At 41.4% G+C, this 21,087-nt stretch overlaps 1 protein-coding gene across 2 annotated transcripts in view; it reads left to right on the top strand.

Moving 5' to 3' along the window:
- The window catches only part of UBR4 (ubiquitin protein ligase E3 component n-recognin 4), a 146,169-nt gene that overhangs the window by 14,862 nt on the left and 110,220 nt on the right, over window positions 1–21,087 (top strand). For both annotated transcript variants that reach the window (XM_036746948.1, XM_036746947.1), the window contains exons 12-26: window positions 3,727–3,826; window positions 3,945–4,082; window positions 4,635–4,752; window positions 5,121–5,183; window positions 5,698–5,885; window positions 7,120–7,279; window positions 7,392–7,477; window positions 11,653–11,822; window positions 13,596–13,878; window positions 17,149–17,281; window positions 18,285–18,364; window positions 18,782–18,910; window positions 19,867–20,049; window positions 20,205–20,327; window positions 20,417–20,646. In XM_036746948.1, coding sequence (XP_036602843.1) covers window positions 3,727–3,826; window positions 3,945–4,082; window positions 4,635–4,752; window positions 5,121–5,183; window positions 5,698–5,885; window positions 7,120–7,279; window positions 7,392–7,477; window positions 11,653–11,822; window positions 13,596–13,878; window positions 17,149–17,281; window positions 18,285–18,364; window positions 18,782–18,910; window positions 19,867–20,049; window positions 20,205–20,327; window positions 20,417–20,646 — 2,184 coding nt within the window. The remainder of the gene's footprint in view (window positions 1–3,726; window positions 3,827–3,944; window positions 4,083–4,634; window positions 4,753–5,120; window positions 5,184–5,697; window positions 5,886–7,119; window positions 7,280–7,391; window positions 7,478–11,652; window positions 11,823–13,595; window positions 13,879–17,148; window positions 17,282–18,284; window positions 18,365–18,781; window positions 18,911–19,866; window positions 20,050–20,204; window positions 20,328–20,416; window positions 20,647–21,087) is intronic.

Here is a 21,087-nt window from a genome sequence, read left to right as displayed (position 1 = left end):
GTCCTAGGCCTTTTATCCTTGCCTACACCTTTTCATAATTAAGTAGAATATGGAATTCAGGGACTGATTGTAGTCTTATTTCTAGGTGTTGAGAAGAGTAAGGTAAGAGTGCTTAGGGATTTGTCTTTGAAGCGAGGAACAGTTTCAACACAAAGTTTCTCATTTGAACAGTAGAATTTACTAGTTTTCCCTCTTGATTTTGAGATTAGTAACTATATGGAAATGAGTTTCTGTGTTTTAAAAAAAATGATTTATTGTGAATTTAATCTCAGGTATACAAAAAAGAAAAGGACTCAAATATTTGAATATTAGTTAAGTAATATTCAATCAATTTAATCCCTTTTAAATTAGTTTGACAATATGTGTGTAAAATTAGTTAATATTTAAATAAAATTTTTATATATAAATAGGTGTATGCTAAATTTAAAAAAGAAACTTACTGATACCATCCTGTTTCAACACAATGGGTATTTTCCAACCAACACCAAAGCAAACACCCTCACCAAGTACATTCCCCAACAAAACAGCTTATCGGTTATTAATAGAAAGGAGTATGTGCTTAACTTTGGTAGTTTGACATTAAAATTAACCCTTATGTGTAATCAAAATTGTGTTTCCTCTCTCCATAATGACGTTATTTACATTGCTCTAGACATTGTATATGTTGTGTTTTGATACTTCTTTCTTCACATCATTTCATAGGACTCTTCTGTATTTCCCCCAATTGCTCATATTTGGCATTCCTCACAGTGCTGTAATGCTTTCTTACAGTAGTAAAGCAGAATTTTTTCCAATCACTTTTCAGTTGTTGGGTGCCTGTTGTATTTGGAGCTTTTTGTTATAAGTAATACTTTCGTAAATGCTTTTATACACATGAGTTCTTTCTTGCTGACAATAACCTCTTTAGGATTACAGAATTAGAAGTGAGAGTTCCGAAGCAACCTCAGGGACTATGTAGTCTAACCCATACACAAAATGGATCCTCAGCCAGCATTTATTAAGTGCTTGTTATGTGCCTGGCCCTGTCAAAGTGCTGGGGATACAGAGAAAGAAAAGTTTGAGATGTCCAACAGGAGAGATCCATAGATCATCATCTTCATAGAGATGATTTTGTGGTCCCAATAGAAGAGATCTCTGAATCAGAGTGTAGGAATATATTCCATATTGTTTTCTAGAACAGTGGAACCAATTTTCAGTTTTACCAGTAATGAATTAATTAATGAATTTTCACATCTTTTGTATTTTTCCTGTTGTGGGTATAAGATGGCTTCGGGGTTTTGGTTTTCATTTCCCTGATTATTAGCAATTTTGAACATTTTTCAAGTAGTTATGAATAGTTTGTATTTATTCTTTAGGAAGCTGCTTTTAGCTGTCCTTTTATCATCTATCTGTAGAGGAATGGCTCTTGTAACTATATTTGAAAAAGAATATATACTTCAGCAACAATGTATCACCATTTTTTTTTTCTGGTTTCTTTTTCTCATGTGTATATAAGGATTTATTTTTTATGCAGTTGTAAAAGTATTTTCTTTTTCTGCTTTCTTTGTATTATTTTATATTTTCCCACATTTTCTTATATTCCTAATATTTGACATTTTTAATAGTCTAATAACAACCTTTATCTTTAATAACATCCTACTAAAGATTTCACAGTTTGCTCAGCTATCTCCCAAACTTTAGACATATAAAAATTGTTCCTAGTTTTTCATTATGCATATGTTTTTTACAGATTGTTTTTCCTTTTTAACTTAACAGACAAATCTGGGGAAGGGGAGTAGTGTTCCTGAGTCAAAACATATGTGACCTTTAATTTGCTTTTACTTGTATTACCAGATTGTTCTCCAGTTTATAGTTGCAAAGTGGTTCCTCAGAGTTATTGTCATTTGTATTTCTGTGTTTCTAAACTTTTAAAATTCAGTTTTATTTTATCCTCAGTGTCAAATTTTCTCCCTCTCTTCTCTCCCTCCTCCACTCATTGAGAAAGCAAGAAAAACAAAACTTGTTACAATTATGTATAGTTATGCAAAACAAATTCCCACATTAGCCATGTCCAAAAAAAAAGGGAGAAGAGAAAATATACTTCAGTGTGCACTCTCAATCCATCAGTTCACTAATTGGAGCTGAATAACATGTTTCTTCATGAGTCCTTTTGAGTTGTAGTTGGTCATCGATTTGATCAGAGTTAACAAAGTCTTTCAAAGTTGATTGTCTTTACAATATTGCGTTTACTGTGTAAATTGTTTTCTTATTTCCATTTACTTCACTCTTCATGAGCTCATCTAAGTCTTCCCAGGTTTCGCTGAAACCATCCCTTTCATCATTTCTTATAGCACAAAATAGTTTTCCATCTCCTTCATATTCCATAATTTGTTCAGCCATTTTCTTGATTGATAGGTGTCCCCTCACTTTCCATTGCTTTGCCACCACAAAAAAGAGGTGCTCTAAATATTTTTGTATATATAAGTCCTTTTCCTCTTTTTTAAAAAATCTCTTTGTATGAATATTTTTCATGTGGACACTTATAGCTTCAATGTCTTCTTATAAACTGTTTATATCCTTTGACCATTTAAAATTGAGTATTGTTACTCTTAAAAATTTGTACCAGTTCCTTGTAGATTCTGTGTTAGACTTACTGTACAAGATATATTTCCTAAAAACTTTTTTCCACCAATTTGTTACTTTTTTTATTTTGGTTGATAGTTTTTTGCTTATGTAATTAAAAACTTAATAATTTAGTCCTCTAATAATTTTTCCCATTTTTAATAGGTAAATATTTCTATTCCACAGTTAAGATAAATACTTAATTCTGTTTTCTTCCAAATATTTTTGTGATTAAAAAAGATTTTTATCCTTGATCCAGTAGAAATTTATTATTTTATGTAATGTGATGTATGGATCTAAATTAATTTTTCTTCCTGCTAGCTAGACTTGAAGGATTTTGTGGTAAAGTTTTATCCTTATTTCTTCCAATATTAAATGAATCTGTAAACAGGTTTTAATTGTGTGACATTTAAATTCTCATTAAGTTCAGCAATTCATTAGCCTCCAGGATCAAAAATAAAGTCCTCTGACAAGTAAAGCCCTTGATAAGCTTTCCCGTTTTCTTATTCCTTCATCCCTCCTCTTCCCCCATGCCCACCTTGATCCAGTGACAGTGTCCTCCTTGCTGTTCTTCCTACAAGATACTTCATCTCCCTGTTCTGTGCATTTTCATTTGTTGTCCACCATGCCTGGAGTCTTCTTTCCTTTTCCTCCTGGTTTCCTTCAAGTCTCACCTAAAATCCCACCTTCTACAAGAAGCCTTTCTCCATCCCTTAATTCCAGGACCTGTTGATAATTTCAAATGTATCATGTACTTAGCTCGTTCATATATAATTGTTTGCTCGTTGTCTCCCTCGTTAGACTATGAGTTCTTATTTTGCTTTGTATACCTAGTGCTTAGCAAAGTGCCTTTCACATAGTAGGCACAAATGCTTATTAACCACTATATAAATAGTATAATATTGATTGGTAGGTATAATAGCATTACACCAGACCTCAGAAGGTATCCTCTCTGAAATTTGCTGATTCTAAAATGTCATAATTTTGCTACTCATTCTTAATTATTGCTGGCTTAAAAGCATTTAAGAAGTGAAAGAATTTTAGATCTTAGAGAAGTTTCCTTTTTCTGGCAGCCACTAACTGTTAATCATTCTTAAGCTCTTATGGTGGTTTTCCCCTCCACAGGCATCAAGGATTTGGGGTCCTCTCTGTAGTGTTGGCAAATCATTCAATCAAACTTTTAACATCTCTTTTTCAAGACCTGCAAGTAGAGGCTCTGTATAAGGTGAGGAGGGGGTGGACCTGAGGGAAAGGCTAATGATTTACTAGATGTGCTTTTATATCTGTCTTGTTGCATGCAGTGATCCATGTTGCTGATTCTCATTTGATGTTGTCACCTCTAGGGTTGGGAGGCAGATGGTCCCCCTGCAACCCTGAGCATCATGGCCCAGAGTACGTCAATACAGAGGATTCAGCGATTGATTGACTCTGTCCCACTCACAAATCTGCTGCTGACCTTGCTCTCTACCTCGTACAGAAAGGTGGGCAAGCAATTCTCACAGATCATTATGGGGAACTTCTAAAGCATTTTAAAATATAATAGCTCTTTGGCTTTCAAAGCTGCTTTTGACCAAGATGATAACTTGTGATAATGAAATAAGGAGATGTTATCAAATGTTGTGACTCTTAAGCAAGGCAATAGCTTTAGGCCTTTCTGGTGAGCAAACAGGATCTAGTAGGTTTAGCTTGTCAAAATCCATTTTTATTCACCACTGATAAACGTCACTTCATGGTGTCCGTGTTTACTAAACCATGTGTGAGAATGGTGGCACATTGAGCAGAGTATAGGGGTCACACACTGCAAAGACCTTCTCTTTGCTGGAATGTGGGTTGGGAATCCTTACGTAGACACGAATGATGTCTTCCTTTAAGATAGCTGTGATAAGAATTTATAAGCATTTTCAAGTAAAATACAAGAAGATTAAAATGAAAACTATTAATTCATTTGGAGCAACTGGCCAGGTAAGCAGGGATTTCTTAGCTATTGGACTGTCTGGTTGCCTGTGGCCTTATTTTCCTTTCTGTTCCTCTAGGCGTGTGTCTTGCAGCGTCAGAGGAAGGGTTCCATGAGTAGTGATGCCAGTGCCTCTACTGACTCCAACACCTACTATGAGGATGATTTTAGCAGCACAGAGGAGGACAGTAGCCAAGGTAGAGGCCCTAGCCTTCCTGTTTCTTACAGAGAAGAGGAGCTGACTCCAATAAGACTTTCCCCAGCAGGTTCCATTTGTTTCCTATTTGTGTCATTTTGTTCTCTTATCCAGCATAGATAAATAGATGTATTCCCCCAACAGAACATTTTAATTGAAGAGGAATTTGAAGAGTGAATGATTAGAACCACTTTCAGCCAAACCTAGGGTGAACTTGATTCCTCTCTGTCTGCCTCAGAATTAAAAATGAAGTGCCATTCCCCCCCCCCCTCCCATTTCTTTATGCTGACCCATGTCACGACCTCTAATCTCAGGCTTCTTTAAAGAGCCCAAAGGCAGTGTGTATACTCCCTGGTTTGGCTTTTCTAGCCAGGGTTACCAGAGTGGCAGAACCTACCTCGCAGAGGCCCAAGCTGGAGTCTCTCTCTCATAGTGAGTAAAACTCTTCCTGAGTCTGGAGGGAGGTGAGGAAGAGGTCTCTTGGATTCTTCTTCTTAATTATAATTTTATCAGGTGTGCTGGGTACCATTCCCAGTACAGAGAGGGTTCTAATTCTTACCATCTTGGGGTTTATGATCAGTCATATGAGGTGTAAACACAGGTGTTTGCCCTGGTGCATAAATCTGAAAGGCAAGCATTGTTTCCTTCCTTGTGTTGGAGGTAGTGAGCTGTCCCTCCCACCCCACCCCATCCCCATCACTTGAGCTTCCCAAGAAGAGGCTGAAAGCTGACTTTTTGGGATGTCGTATTACTGTAGAGGGGAGTCATGCTTCAGCTGTGACCTGATGTCCCTTTGAACTTGAAGAGTCAGTGATTCTCTCTGGGGGCCCTCTTGATTTAGCCGCTTGTGTAAAGCACCCTAACAACTAGCAGGGGTCCTTGGATAGAGTCAGTTCTTGCTAAGTTCTTGTTGAACCAAATTGAGCATCTCCCTGTTGTTGTGCAGATGATGACAGCGAGCCCATCCTTGGGCAGTGGTTTGAGGAAACCATCTCTCCGAGCAAGGAGAAAGTGGCACCTCCTCCCCCTCCGCCCCCTCCACCACTGGAGAGCTCACCTCGAGTCAAGAGCCCAAACAAACCAGCCGCTGGTGAGAAAGGCAACATCCTGGCCAGTCGCAAGGACCCTGAGCTGGTATGAATGAGCTTCAAGAGGGCTCGAAAAGTTCACATGGCCTCAAGATAGCTTTTGGGTCAGACACTTGAAAGGGCAATAGGGACTGATTTTAGGATAGGGGTGTGAATGGATTACTCTAGATTGATTAGTTTGTGTCAATAGTAGAGAAGTCAAGTAACTGAGACAAAATAGACATGGTGGCTTCATTATTAAATTACAGCTTTGTTCTGGAGAAGGTAAAATATCCTGTCATAGGAAGGAGGGAATAGTCAGTAAGTATTTATTAAGAGCTGACTGTGTGTCAGGTCCTGTGCTAAGTGCTAGGCAGACAAATCAAGGCAAAAGACAGCCCCTGCCCTTGAGGAGTTCACATTCTAATAGGGGAGAGACAGTATGCAGACACCTGTGTATAAGCAACAGGATAAACAGGAAATAATAACCAGAGAGTAGGCACTGGAATTAAGAGGGATTGGGAAAGGCTTTCTGTGGAAGGTGGGACTTTAGTTGGAACTTGAAGGAACCCAGGGAAGCCAGGAGGCAGAGATGGAGAGGGCATTCCAGGTTTAGAGGACAGTCAGGAGTGACGAGGGCAGTCTTGTCTGAGGAACAGCCAGGAGGCCAATATCAAAGGGTAAGAGTGGAGTGGGATATAAGATGTAAGGGGACTGGAATGGTGGGAGGAACCAGATTATGAAGGGCTTTCAGTGCCAAACAGGAATTTAGATTTAATGCTGGAGATGATAGGGAGCCATTAGAGTTTATTAAGAAGGAGGTGACATGTTTAGACTTGTACTTTGGGAAAATCCCCTCGGCAGCTGAATGGAGGATGGACAGGAGTGAAAAGCTGTGACGATGGACATCTGGTGTTCTTTTACCTTTATCTGTAAAGACTTTGGGACAAAACTGATGTAATTTACTAGTGTGACTTGGGCAAGTCACTTTACCTTTGCTGGGCATCAGGGTCCTCGTTTGTAAATGAGGAGGTTGGGTTGCTGATGTCTGTGGTTCCTTCTAGCTCTGAAACTATGGTCCTGTGATTCCACCATGGTCATCCCTGGTAGAGTTATTTGTAAGAGATCTTCACAGCCACAAACTAGATCCTCATGTTTGCAAATAGAATCAGACCTTCTCTGGCATGTTTCATCATAGGATGCAGTCACATGTGTTATTGTCCTTGGTTTGCCTTGTGGGAGACATCCTGTGTGCTTCAGCACCAAAGTGCCCGACAGGAGCTCGTTCTCTGTCCTTGCAGTTTTTAGGTCTGGCTTCCAACATTCTGAACTTCCTAACCTCCTCCATGTTGAACTCTCGAAACAACTTCATCCGCAATTACCTGAGTGTGTCTCTGTCTGAGCAGCACATGGCTACCTTAGCTAGCATCATCAAGGAGGTGGACAAGGATGGGCTCAAGGGTGAGTAGAGAGGACTCTCTCCTAAGACTTTAGCTGCCCAGTGTTGCTGGTGGCGTGGGAGCTTGTCAGAGGCAGTTGGTAGAAAACACTGGGTATTTTCCTTGCCTTCAAGGTTCATCAGATGAAGACTTTGCTGCTGCACTTTATCACTTTAACCACTCCCTAGTCACGTCAGACCTTCAGTCTCCTACCTTGCAGGTGAGTGTGCCTTTGGCCTGGCACAGACTGGGAGGGAGTGGGAGTCAAAGGCAACGGCTAGCCTTTGAGCCAGCACTAGTTTCTTTGGTTAAGGGATAAAGTTTACTGTCTAGTCTTGGTGCTGGACTGTCCAGAAAGGGGAAGAGGAAAGCTTGGTTATGTCCTCTAGTCACTCAATGAGCCTAGAGGCAAATAACTAGTAATAATACCTCCCATTTCTATTTCACATTGCTACTTTGTCAGCACTTTCCTCACAACAGCCCTGGGAGGGAGCTCACCTATTACCAGTATTTCCATTTTAGAGTGGAAGAAAATTAGAGTGGAAGTAGAGTTCAAGGGAGCCAGCTAGTAGCCTGTGGTTGCCAAGAGGCTTGGCTCTGCTATCCCTTGACAGGGACTTTGGTGGCCTTTCCTCTCTACCCTGAAGGCAACAGAGAAGACCTGGCCCCTGGGTGAGCTCCAGGGTCATTGTTAATTCAATGAAATAAATCCCTTGGACATGTGATTCAATCTTTTGTTGACTTTGACACATGAACATGTGAGTGAGGAGAAACATAAAAAGTAGATTCTCTGTATTTTTACAGGAAGTTTGTATGTTGTATTTCCAGCATAACCTTTTGATTGTTGATGTTGTCTGTACTAAGAAGCAATCTTTTATATTCGTCAGGTCAATACATTTGGATATTTTTTCAGCAGAGGCCCTTCTCTGAAATCCGTTTTGCCAGACTATGATTATAATGCTGTCACATTCTCAAAGTTGGGAAAAAACCTCAGAAGCAGGGATAGGGTAGTGACGGCAGTGGGGTAGAGTGAGAGTGAATTGTCTTGGAAGCCAGGACAATCTGGGTTCAAGGCCTGCCTCTGACACATACTGATTCTAAGACCCCAATTGGGGCCCAATTTCTCAGTACCCCAATAATGCCCTAAGAATATAAATTGCCCACTTACATTGCTGGAGGGACTTTATTCATCAGAATCACAGGTCTAGTCCCTATCCCAAACCTTATAATCATAAAACTATTTAAAAATTATATTAAGCAGCCCCCACTCTGTGCCTATTATTATTTGAAAAATTTATTTTAACCCAGAAAGGAATACAATCTGGGTTAGAAAGATAGGGCACTTGTTAGGCTACCATATATGAAAACAAGGGAAAAGCTAATTCAGTATTTGCAGACCCAAATCCAAGACTTCTTCAGACTTGGTAAAGACAGGGAGTCCTGCCAGAGTTGTCAGCTTCTTACTCAAATCTGTGCTTACTCAGGGAAGCTCTTAATTTCATAGGTGAGCCATTTTCAAGTTTGTGCTTGTCTAACTAGTAATGAAAATGTGTTATCCCCCAATAGAACTAGAGTCCATAAGACTCGGGGCATAAAGTCAAGGTAGGTGCATACTTTGTATGTTCAAAGAAGTCGGCCTTTTATGACTGATGACTTTCTGGCAAATGAGTGAGGATAGACATTTCACTATGGGCTTCTGCCCTGGGCTGTGCTTTTTAAAAATAGAATACTGTATTAAAGTCTCTGACAAAGGCCCTGACTTGTGTTATTAATGAGGAAAAGGGGGTCTGATGAAAGTTAGCAAGCCATGGAAATGAATTAAGTACCTTACGTGTCTCAAATCCTATTGTGTGCCTATGGAAAGTTGATTAGTTAAGATCATCAGACAATACCTGCTACATGGAGAAGAAATCAGAGACTGAGCCATATCTAAGGTGAAGAATGTTAGACTTGGAGTCAGGAAAGTCCTACTTCTTACACTTATTAATCAAAGACGCCTCTTTTAAGTGTCTGCTACATGCCATGCACTGTGTGAGTTGTGGGGAGGAGGATGCAAAGACAAAAGTGAGACAGTCCTAGTCCTCAAGGTCTTGTATTCTCTTGTGAGAGATAGGATGGACACATGCAATTAGATATAAAATAAATAAAAGATAAATTGAGTGTAAGGGAAAATTGGCTGGGGGTCTTGGCAAAGGCTTTATGTAGAAAGTGTCACTTGGGTTGAACTTTGAAGGTAACTAGTAATTCCTAAAGTCAGAGGTGAGGAGGGAGGGTGTTCTAGGCATGGGGGACAGCAAGGCAGCAGGAGATAAGAGTTTTGTGTATGAGGAGCAGCAAGCAGGCCGGTTTGGTCAGACCAAGGAGTGTAGGGAAGGGGCTGATGTGATGAGGCTAGAAAGGGAAGCTGGGGCTGGGCTGCAGAGGACTGAAGTCACCCACACAGGGCTCCTGGAGACAATGGGAACCACTGGAGTTCTTTCCTTCCTCTCTCCCTCCCTCGTTCCCTCCCCCCTCCCTCCCTCTGTGCACATGGTGGTCAGAACTATGCTTTGGATAAAGTCTTTTGTCTTCCGTGTCAAAGAGAGACTGGACAGGGGTGAGACCTGAGGAAGGGAAATCAATGGGGAGGCTCTGGCAAAGGTCTAGACAGGAAGCAGTGAGGGCCTGACCTTGAGTGGTAGCCCTCCAAGTCATGTAGGGTCATTCATGGATAAATTTCATGGCTTTTCTGAGCTTTAGTTTCATCCTCTGTAAAACATTATTACCTACAAGCTCTCAGGGTTGTGCTGAGTTCTGAGCTTCACCATTCTCCCAGTGCTGTATTGATGTGAGGTGGTGGTAGCATAAGAAATCGAGCCTAGCTTACTTTGGTGATTCATCATCACCCCCTTACACACTGCACTTTTTTTGGAGAGCCTTGTCTTGCCTTATGAGATGACCTAGGGTAGGCTGAGGACAAATAAGAGCCAAAACTACTGTAGTTTTTTTTTGACATCTGGCATGGTTCATTTCAGCCATCAGGGCTCTTGCTGTAGCTGCTGCCTCCTTAGACCACTGATTTATTAGGACATGACTCAGGACTGAAAGGGCCTTTCTCTCAGCCACCAGAAAACTAATAGTAGCACCAGAACTGTAGCCAGGATACCTCTGGGTCTTAGCATCCCACTGAAAATGGTCGTAGCATTCATAGGAGTTAATGAGAATTTTCGGTGGTAAGTGAAGTTCTTAAGTTGCAAAATGGCTAGATGAGGACAGGAGAATATACCTGTCAAATTAAACTTCCCTCTTCTCATCTTCCCCTAGACTATATCTTAAGCTCATTGGGCAAGGGGTCTGGTCTCATTCTTGCATTTCCCCTAGGGCATAGTATAGTTCTCACACATAGTAGATGCTGAATACATGTGGAATATTGAATTAATTGTTAATTTCCATAATGACAAAGAATCCGGTTCCAGAGCGGCCCTACAATAATTTTCTGTAGATGTAGGGCCCTCCCTTCTTTCTCATAAGTAGTTTACAGTAGTATTTATTTCCAAAACAGTTCTTCGGGATGTCTTCGAAGATTTATTTCACACAAACACACTTGGCACACTCCTGATCTAGATTACCATTTTACACCCTGAGCTAGTAACATGGTTTGTGCCTGCCACTCTATAGGTGTCCCTTACCATGTGATAGAGGTGATACATTACAGTTTATGGAACTGAGCTGGAGAAAATCTTGCTAGCATTAAAGACAAGGAAAACCATCGTCCAGCATCTTTAGCTGAGGTTTCACTGACATTGATTCCTAATCTTCTCCATCTTGTATTTCTGTGCCAGTCTTCTTAGTGTATTTGTTTCTTTCTGTCACTTCTTTTGGTGTTTATATTACAAAGTTAAAGACTGCTCAACTTTCTGACAAGCAGTTCACATCTTTCTCCCTGGAAGCATCGGCTCTTTGTGTGCTACCTGTTTAGAAACCCTGCTGTTAGAGAAGTCCTCAGATTTTGCCTCTGCCATGCTTTTCCCTTTTTTAGGACAGTCCTTGAGCTCCCCTGAATGGCACACTGCACCTCCATTGAAGCAGTATGTCATGGAGGCAGTGGAGTGTAGAGTTGTACACAGAGTTGTGAGTCAGGACACTTTGGCTTCTGGTCTTTTCTTTGCTCCTAATCACCTCTTTAACCTTGGACTAATTATTTCCTCTTTTTGGAATTGTTTTGTAATCTGAAAAAAGAGAATATACTCTCTAAGCTCCTTTCAGTCTTTAGTATTCTAAGTGATTCTATATTCCCCATTCTTCTGTTCATGTATTATAATTCCAGTTCATTGGTTTGACCCCTAGCATTAATGAAGTATAAGTGGGACCCACTTTTGTCTCCTTCCTAATAGTTTCTTGTCTCTTTCATAACAGAATACTCTTTTGCAACAACTTGGAATTGCTCCCTTTTCTGATGGCCCGTGGCCTTTGTACATCCATCCTCAGAGTTTATCTGTGCTCTCACGCCTCCTACTCATCTGGCAGCACAGAGCCACTGCTCAGGGAGACCCTGATGTTCCCGAATGCCTTAAAGTTTGGGAGAGGTAAGAAAAGTCGGAGAGAAGTCTCCTGTTGAAAAATTGCCAACTTTTGACTCAGTTGACAATGGCTTTTTTGAAAGGTGATGTAAATGTTTTCTTGATTTTTATTTTTAACGTTACTGTCACTTCTTAGCGATCCCCTCCAACTGGCCTAAGAGAACCTTTCCTAATCACAAAGAGGTACAGCTAAAGAAAGCAAATGATCCATTGGCCATTTCTGATGGTGGATGTTTTGTTACATTATCTTTAGTTTACCACCTGTCCACCAAGAGAAGAAGCAAGCATCACTAGTAACTAAAGTTAAGCTTAATCACTGGACTGATTAGGTTTCTGAAATCCTTCATTGTTGTTTTCCTTTACATCTTTGTGGGCATTATGTAGAATGTTCTTTTTATTCTTTTCACTTTACTCTGCAACAATTTGTACAGGTCCTCTCAAAGTCCCTGGAATTCTTCATTTCCCTTGTTTCTTACCGTGGAGTGTTATTCCATTACATTCCCGTACCACCATTTGTTTAGCTATTCCCCAGTAGATGGGCACCCACTTTATTTTCAGATCCTTGTGACCATACATTTTTGTGTACATGACCATGATTTCCATGACTCTCAAGGCTTGAGCTTTGAAGTTATTGGTTATATAACCTCAGACAGTGGGTGAAGATGCCTTGTATGTGATTTGGGAAGATGGGGTGCTTACAAAATAGAGTGGTAAGTCCCCAGAGGAATCTTTCTCTAGAACATTAAGCATTTAGGATATAAATTCTAGGCTAAACATGACTCTACCAGAAGTGATTTTTGTCCTAACCCATTTAAAAAAAAATAAAAAAAGATTGGAGCAGAAAAGCAACCCTGTTTTCGAGTTATGTTCCTAGGCATTCTGCTTGAAACCATTTAGAGAACTTGCAATCTTTTGGCCAAATTTTAAAGGTTTTCTTTGCACTTGAGGGAAAACTCAGATTAATTGGTCACCTATTAAATCCTCTTTAGATGGATCTGGTTTTTGCCATTTTTTGTTTACATGTTTATGAATCTTCAAAGCTGTTTGTGTTCCTAAAAGGCTTTGCCTTTTTATTCTCCTCTCTAGGATCAAATAGCTATAATGCTGGATTTGTGAAATCGTAAACCCACGTGACTGATCCCAGCAGGATCAGGCAAAAATGAGGGGGAAAAGCCCTTATTAAAACACAAATCTCTTTCCTAATAGCCGAAGGGAGTGAACAGAATGCTGGCCACATTCATTGCTTTTTGCATTAAAGCTCTTTTCCCAAGTTTGCTCAAGGGTAAAATTTCCTCCTTTACTTGGTGCACAGACAGGATGCTGAGTTATTCAGAACTTTTTCGTATTATGTTATGATTTTAATATGCAGCATAATCTCTGCTGGTGAGACTAGAATCAAATGACAAACTCTTCCCAGGAAGAAGCAATGGATTCCATCCTGTTTGCATAGCCCAGTTATCATTTTGCTTTTGGGCTGCTATTTTTTATAGTCCAGTCCTTCTTTGTCTACTCTCTCATTTCCACTGATAAGGAGGCTGGAGTAGCTGCCTCACCACAGGACTCTGGGAACTGGCTTTGGTTGCTAACTCTGACATTTGTATTTTCAGGGAAAGATTTAGTTTCTGTTTCCTGTCCATTTATGTCGGTTTTTCCCCCTGTGAGCTTTCTAACTTGATTACTGTATTTAAGAAATTTAATTGCTTATGGGTTTATTAACACTTCAACCCCAGGAATATTTGTTGATCTTACCAGAATGAGTCCCTTTCTTTTTTCTGACAGGTTTGTGGCCACACTGAAACAGAATGCCTTGCAAGGGGTGCTTCCCAGTGATACAGAAGACCTGAACGTGGAGCATCTGCAGCTTCTTCTCCTCCTTTTCCACAATTTCTCAGAGAAAGGTCGTCGCTCCGTATTGGCCCTTTGCATCCAGACCATCCTGGAGCTGACAGCTAGCTTGGATTCTCAGCTGCACTCAGTGCCGCTGCTCCTGGCACGCCTTCTCCTGGTCTTTGATTATCTGCTTCATCAGTATTCCAAAGCCCCCATGTACCTTTTTGAACAGGTATGGCCCAAAATGCTCATTCCTTACATTTTGTTTTTTTCAATACGTTGTGACTGACCTAAATAAAATCTACCCTTTTTATAACAAAAGGCAAGATGGGATCGTGGGAACTTTGTTAGAGTCAGGAGAGACCTGGGTTCAGATCATGCCTCTTATTCTTCTAGTTAGCTACCTAGCCTTACTGAGTCTCGCTTTCCTCATCTATAAAAACAAGATAAGAGAATTGTGAGGAGCAAATTAGGTTTCATAAATATTTTATACACATACTCATATCTCACTTTGCAGGTTTTAAAGCAGTATTCCTCGTCTCTCAGCTACACCTCATACTCCACCTCCTGTGCCTTCTTAGCCAGGGACCTTGCTTCATACTTTATGGAGAAGAGTGAGGCCATTGATAATGAAGTCTCTCCTCTCCCCTCTTCTTTATAACAAAACTTCTCCACATCATCCCCCCATCTCTCTTTGTTTTGGTCTCTGATGAAGATGTGCCCTTTCACATTGGCCAGGACAGCTCCTTGGGCTCTGGGTTCCATCCCTGTTCTCCTTTGGGAGCTCACATCTTCCATCATCCCTTTTCTCTCATCTTCAACCTCTTCTTTACTTTCCTGGCTCTTTCCTGGCATCTACAAATATGTCTGTAGCTCTTCCCTATCCTTAACCTTCATTTGACATTCCGGTCCCTCAAACTGTGAGCCTGTGTTCTCTTTTTTTCTTTTACAAACCTGGAGAAAGTTGTGTGTAGTCATTGCCCCTAGTTCCTTCTCTTCCACTCCCTTTTGAACCCTCTACAGTGTCTCCCACCTTCATCACTAAGTGAGGCTGCTCTTTCTGAAGTTATTTGGGATCTCTCAGTTGCCAACCCTGATGGTCTTTTCTCACTTGTCATCTTTCTTGACCTCTCTGCAGCCTTTGACACCATGGATACTCCATCCTTGTTCACATTTCATGATCCTCCTTTCTCTTGGCTTTCCTCATTCCTGCCTGACTGTTCCTGTTCAGTTTCCATTGCTGGCTCATCGTTTGTGGAGCCCCCTCCCTTAAATCTACATATCCCTCCAGCTTCTTACTCTACCCTTGCTTAGCTTCCCACATAAAGTTATTCAACCATATTCTTTTTAGAACTCAAGTCCCACACCACCAGCTGAACATTTTAATTTGTTTGTCCCATTACCATCTCAAAGTCAGCATGTCTAAAATGAAAGTAATTTTCTTTTTTTCTAAATCTCCTCCTGTAAACTTTCTAGTTTCTGTTGAGGGTAACATGATTCTCCCAGTCTCATAGGTTGGCAGCTTTGGAATTATCTTCAACTCTTCCCTTTCCCTTCGCTCCTTATATGTAACAAATAAATGGCTGAGTGTTTTGGTCTTTTCTCTACGGTGTATCTCTCATCCATCCTCTTTTCTCCATTCATGTAGCTTTAACCGTTGTCTGGGTCCCCACCACCACTTATCTGTACTATTGAAATAGCCTTCTAATTGACCTCCCTGTTTTTGGTTTTTCCCTATTCTACTCTGTCCTCCTTGCAGTTGCCAAATTGGTTGACCTATAGCATAGGTCTGACTTTTTCACTCCTCTGCAGTAATCTTGAGGGGTGTCTGGGCCCAACAGGTCTTCCCAGATTTATTTCATATTTTCCCTTCTACACATATTGTAGGCTAACCAAACTGGCCTACCTGCTGTGTTCTAAACTTGGCATTCCATTTCCTTTCTGAACCTTTTCACAGGTTCGCCTCCCTTCCTGGAGTATGTGCCCTCTGCATTTTTTGTTTTTTAGAATTCTTAACTTCTTTCCAGGCTCAGCCCAGTTGCCATCTCTTGGAGTGAGAAAACTTGGCCGATGTCTTGATTGTTAGAGTTCTGTTCCTTCTCAAAATCATGTCATATTGGCTTTTGTTTGTAAAGTAAATAGCATTTGCCATGTGGGGGTAAAGAATAACAAGTGGACAATCTGAGAGCTCCACATTGTAGCCTCTTGATGTCTTGCGAAGATGAGGAAGGCCACCATCATGGTAGCATGGTGGGTGGTCCCTGTCCTCCTGTCCCAGCCTCCCCACCCCTTCTCATTTCCCTCACTCTCCCTGACCTGCTGACTTCGTGGGAGAACACGGATAAGAGTTGCTTTGAATGAGTAGACATGGATAATTGTTGTGTGTGTCTTTGATGGGAACTTCCATATCAAGAGATCACAGATCTGTTTGAGTAAATGTTGTATCCCTTGTGGAGTAATTGAAGGTCCTTAAGAGTAGGAGTTGTTTTTTATTTTTGTCTTTATAGCTCTTGCGCCTCTCACAGTATCTTGAATATAATAGGTGTTTAATAAATGCTTGTTAAACTGAATTGTTAAAAGCATTATATTAATATTAATGCTAATAATAATAAAATAATAACAATGTCCAGAAAAAGAAATTCTGTAACCATTGTAGAGCCAAATAATAAGAAAAATTAAAACTTAATATCATGCTTCACAGTTTGCAAGGCACTTTTTATTCATTATCTCATCTGAGCCTCATAACAACCTCTTGAGATAGGTACTACAGCTCTCTGTTATTATGCTGGTTTTACAGCTGTGGAAGCTAGGATGGAGAAGTTAAGTGACTTGGTAGGGGTCACACAGCTAGTAACTCCCAGAGGCCAGATTTTGAGCCTGGTCCTTTCAGATTCTACGTTCAGCACTACATTATACTGACTCTTAAATTTAAGGAAGATTCTTTTTGTGTCTCACCTACTCATGCTGCAAGTTAATTAAGCCTCTGCAGGATGATGTAAGTTATCAGTTCTTATTGTATCTCCTTGTGAGAGCACTGCTGAGAGTTAATGAACTCTTGCAGCTGGACAATTCCTTGTGGTACTTGGCTCTTTAATCTCCAAATGTGGACCTGACCACCCTACAGCAGCATCTGCTGTCATTGTCAAGACAAACAGTGGGTCATAGTGGTGAGATTGTTGTGTTTGGAGGTGAGATGTCTTAGTGTCTGGCACCCCAGTTGTGCGATCTAGGTGAGGCCCTTAGCATCTCTCTGCCTGTTTCCTCCTGTGCAGGGATAATGATCCTATCCTATATATTGACAGGTCTGTATTAAAGTGCTTTGCCAATTTTAAATTATTATGGAAAGAGGGGCTCTGTTACTCATCTTTTTCATTGGGGTTCAGGTGATTATTATTTTTTTATTTTTGACTTTTTGCAAACTATCAGCTTCTTAGAAAGATTGCAACAGAATTGCTGATGATGTATTTCCCCCTCACACTGAATCCTCATGTGTCTTGTACAGGTTCAATATAACCTTCTTAGTCCTCCTTTTGGCTGGGTAACTGGATCTCAGGAAAGCGGCCGCAGGGCCACTGCACCCTTGTATCATGGCTTCAAAGAAGTGGAAGAAAACTGGACCAAGCATTGTTCATCAGGTCAGAAGAGAAGAACTTTATAAAGCCCCTTTGGCTTCTTCAGCATGCCTTACTGACAAAAATAGAGAAGGAAGGAAGGAGAGAAAAAACAAACAAGCATTTATTAAGCAAGAAGGGTGGAATCAAAATAACTAACAGAAACGTTGGTGATTTGGGTAATTGTCCTACATCTAGGAAGAGCAGCATCTCTAAGAAAGATTGGGTTGATCCCATTTGACAAGATTTCCAAGTCCTCAGCTCCCTCCTGGGGGATTCAATGGTGTGTGCAGAGTTATAGCTGCCTCCCTAAGCTTCCATCTCCTGGAGAGACTCAAGGGCCAGCTGCTCCTACTTGACCCCAGTCTAAATGTATGGGGATGTATGGGCATGGGGATGCCTGATTGCTGGAATTTAACTTCTCTGTTCTATTTTTGGATATGGTTCAGAATTTCTTTCTGAGTCTTGGATCTGAACTGTGAAGTTCCCACTTGTCCAGAAGCCCCTGGATATTCCTAAGTGAGGATTTAGCAAACATTTATTAAACACCTTCTGTAGGGAGAGAGACACTATGGTGGGCACTGGGCAAGACAACCAGTTGAGATACGATACAATTCCTGTCCTCTTGGAGCTTTCTGTCTTTTATGGGACTAGACACATACACATATAAACATAAGACATTACATGATAAATGCAGTAGAGTGGTGCAGAACCAATTTCTGTGCCAGGTGTCCAGGGTGTCCTTGCTGTCTATAGGTGCTGTCCTGGGGCTTTCAGATTGCTGTGAGAAGTCCACATTCCCAGAGTCTTTAGTTTCTTTACTCAGATTACATCCTCTTACACTGACCTTTTTGAGACTCTTGTTGGACTCTTATTCCTCAGGTGGTGGTTCTCTTTAATATCAATGAGGGCACATTACTTTGGATTACTTCCAAATTGCTGTCTGACTTTTATACTGTACCTTTGAGTCAGAGGAGAATGCACCTCTTCTTCTCTCTTCATATGTTGAACACATGCTATCTTCCAGATGCTGCCCCACAGCCCAGATTTTATTGTGTCCTGTCACCAGAAGCCTCAGAAGATGACTTAAATCGCCTGGATAATATGGTATCAGGAGCCCTAAGCCCTTATTTTGTTTCATGTGAGAGGGGGCCCTTGCACCCTTCCCTCTGACAGTTATCAGATGGAAAGAGAATGACTGACTGAGGCCTTTGAACTTGGGATGAGGGCTTTGCCACCAGAGTGACCACTTCTTGTCCTACGAGACTGCTTTTAGCTGGAGACAGGTTCTATTTGACAACTATAGGAGGTGGTCCTTGGGTGCTATTGAGATTGTTCACGTTAACAGGCATGGTGAACTACAGTTGCTTCTGAGTGGAACTTGGGAGCGACAGCCAGTGCATCTGATGGCCTTCAGTGGGTGGGACGTTTTGTCAGCACTGAGTGGGGATGTGGCAAGAGACATAGAAAAGGATGTTGGCAGAGGTGTGAGAAAGTCATCTTGTCTTTGTGTTCTGGCATTAGATCTGTGAGGTCCTCTTCTCCAGAGCCGTGAAATACGATGAGCTGTATAGTGCGCTGACGTCTTTGCTAGCTGCTGGCTCTCAGTTTGATACCACCAGGAGGAAGGACAACAAGAATGTCACAGCGTTGGTAAGAGTTCGAGAGCGTTGGGCTGCTCTGTTCTGAGGGAGGGCCGGGACAAGACTGCATTACCGGAGGTCAGTGTTCCAGCCAGAATCCTTCCTGCTTAGGTCTGGGCTTTCACCAGTTAGTTGGGGAGTAAGCCTAATTCTCAATTCGATGTCATAAACAGGTATCAGAATTATTTTTTATGTTTGGATAGATTACATTGATGTGCTTTCATTAGTGTTTTAATGCAATGAGTATTTGGGAGTAAACAGCAGCCTGGGCACTGTGGGCTGACACCTGGTGGTGGAGGCTCCTCGGGAGCCTTGGTGGTCCTTTGCTCATTGACCTTGTGGAGAGCCATCTCACCTCCACATCAGGGCTCTCCTGTCTGGAAGGCTGCCAGATACCATCAGCCTGACTGTCCAGCCTGACTTTTCCAGCTTTGTACGGACAGAAATGGTTTGGGCCTAAGGCCATCTTCACACAAAAGTATTGGCTTCATTATGTTATGGACAGGATAGAGCAGATGATTTGCATGTGTAAAATGCCTTTCTTGCTCTTATTGGGTGTATTGCACCAGGGGTTTTCCCTTACGGCAGAGATGTCAAACACAGCCCTCAGTGCTCCTGGTGTGGCCTGAACAAGATAAAAATATAAATGGGAAATATTTAACCAAATAAACAAAAATACAGTAGAGCATATGTGATGTTAATACGTGATTTTCTAAGTCAGTATGCAGCGTCAGGGGTCCTTAGGTAAGTTTAGTAGCCCCTGTTTCTATTTGAGCTTGACAGTACTGGCCTAAAACTTCCAGGTGAGAAATCTCACAGCTGAGGGGGAGTAAAACTAAGTTGGATCCAGGGACTTGATGCAATGACGGTTTTGATTTTCGTGTTAGGACAGTCCTTTTACGTAGATACTGGAAGTGAGTTAGGCCAGATGCCACCTCCCTGACTCATTACTCTTGCCTCCTTCAGGAGGCATGTGCCCTGCAATATTACTTCTTGATACTCTGGAGGATCCTGGGGATTTTGCCACCATCAAAGAAATATATGAACCAGTTGGCTATGAACACGCCTGAGATGAGTGAGTGTGACATCCTGCATACTTTGCGCTGGTCTTCCCGCCTTCGGATTGGCTCTTATGTCACCTGGATAAAGGTATGATAGTGTGACACATAGTGTAGCATTGAGGGCTGTTGCTCTGAGCTGAGCCGCTCTGTAGACGATTGAGGAGGAGGATGGCTACAGGCCTGGCCTAGATCACGAGCTCAAGAGTGTTCTGAAATCCAGTTCTTTCTCTGTTCCCTAAACAGGACCACCTTGTCCAGCAGGGCATGAAGGCTGACCATGCTAGTTCTCTCATAGAGCTGGCCTCCAGCAAGTGCAGCTCCGTGAAATATGATGTGGAAATAGCAGAGGAGTACTTTGCTCGACAGGTAGGCTAGTCTTCATTTAAATGGTGCTGATGTAGCCACTGGGGTCTTCTTCTTAGGGCTCCTGACTAATGATGTCTGGTATTTTTAAGATCTCGTCATTCTGTGGCATCGACTGTACCACCATCTTGCAGTTACATGAGATTCCCAGCCTGCAATCCATCTATACCCTTGATGCAGCCATTTCCAAGGTCCAGGTCTCTCTGGATGAGCATTTTTCCAAATTGGCAGCTGAGACTGACCCTCATAAGTCATCGGAGATAACTAAGAACCTGCTGCCTGCTACGTTACAGCTTATTGATACCTACGCATCATTCACTAGGTGTAGTATATTGCTTAGAGAAATGGGGGGTAAGAACATTTTTCCTAGGGAATTCCAGGCTCTCCCAGAAGATACAGGTTCATTTTGTGAACTTTATAGTTCTAATGCTGTGTACAGTACACATGTTCACTTTTTACAGCTCTGATGACTCAAAGTTCATTGTGGGGAGAGAGGGCTGGGACTCCTTTTTCATCACTTTTGGAGAATTGTTTTTCCTTTGCTGCAGCATTTCCTTCTTGTTCTACATGGGGAGGCTACACATGCTTTGTTTTTTAGTAATATGTGAGGAATACTCTAAATTTGAGAAGTTTGTATTTCTGGCTAGACTGCAGACTTTTCTCTTGGCTTAGTTAGTGGTGGGGTGAGGGTGGGGTGCAGAGACAATGGGAGCAGTTTTTTCCAAATGTGCTAAGTTCATTCACTAATTTGGAGAGTTACTAC

This window comes from Trichosurus vulpecula, chromosome 2 (genome assembly GCF_011100635.1).
Source record: "Trichosurus vulpecula isolate mTriVul1 chromosome 2, mTriVul1.pri, whole genome shotgun sequence".
Lineage (NCBI taxonomy): Eukaryota > Metazoa > Chordata > Mammalia > Diprotodontia > Phalangeridae > Trichosurus > Trichosurus vulpecula.
Note: the sequence above shows the minus strand (reverse complement) of the source record. Positions and strands in the feature narration are given on the sequence as shown.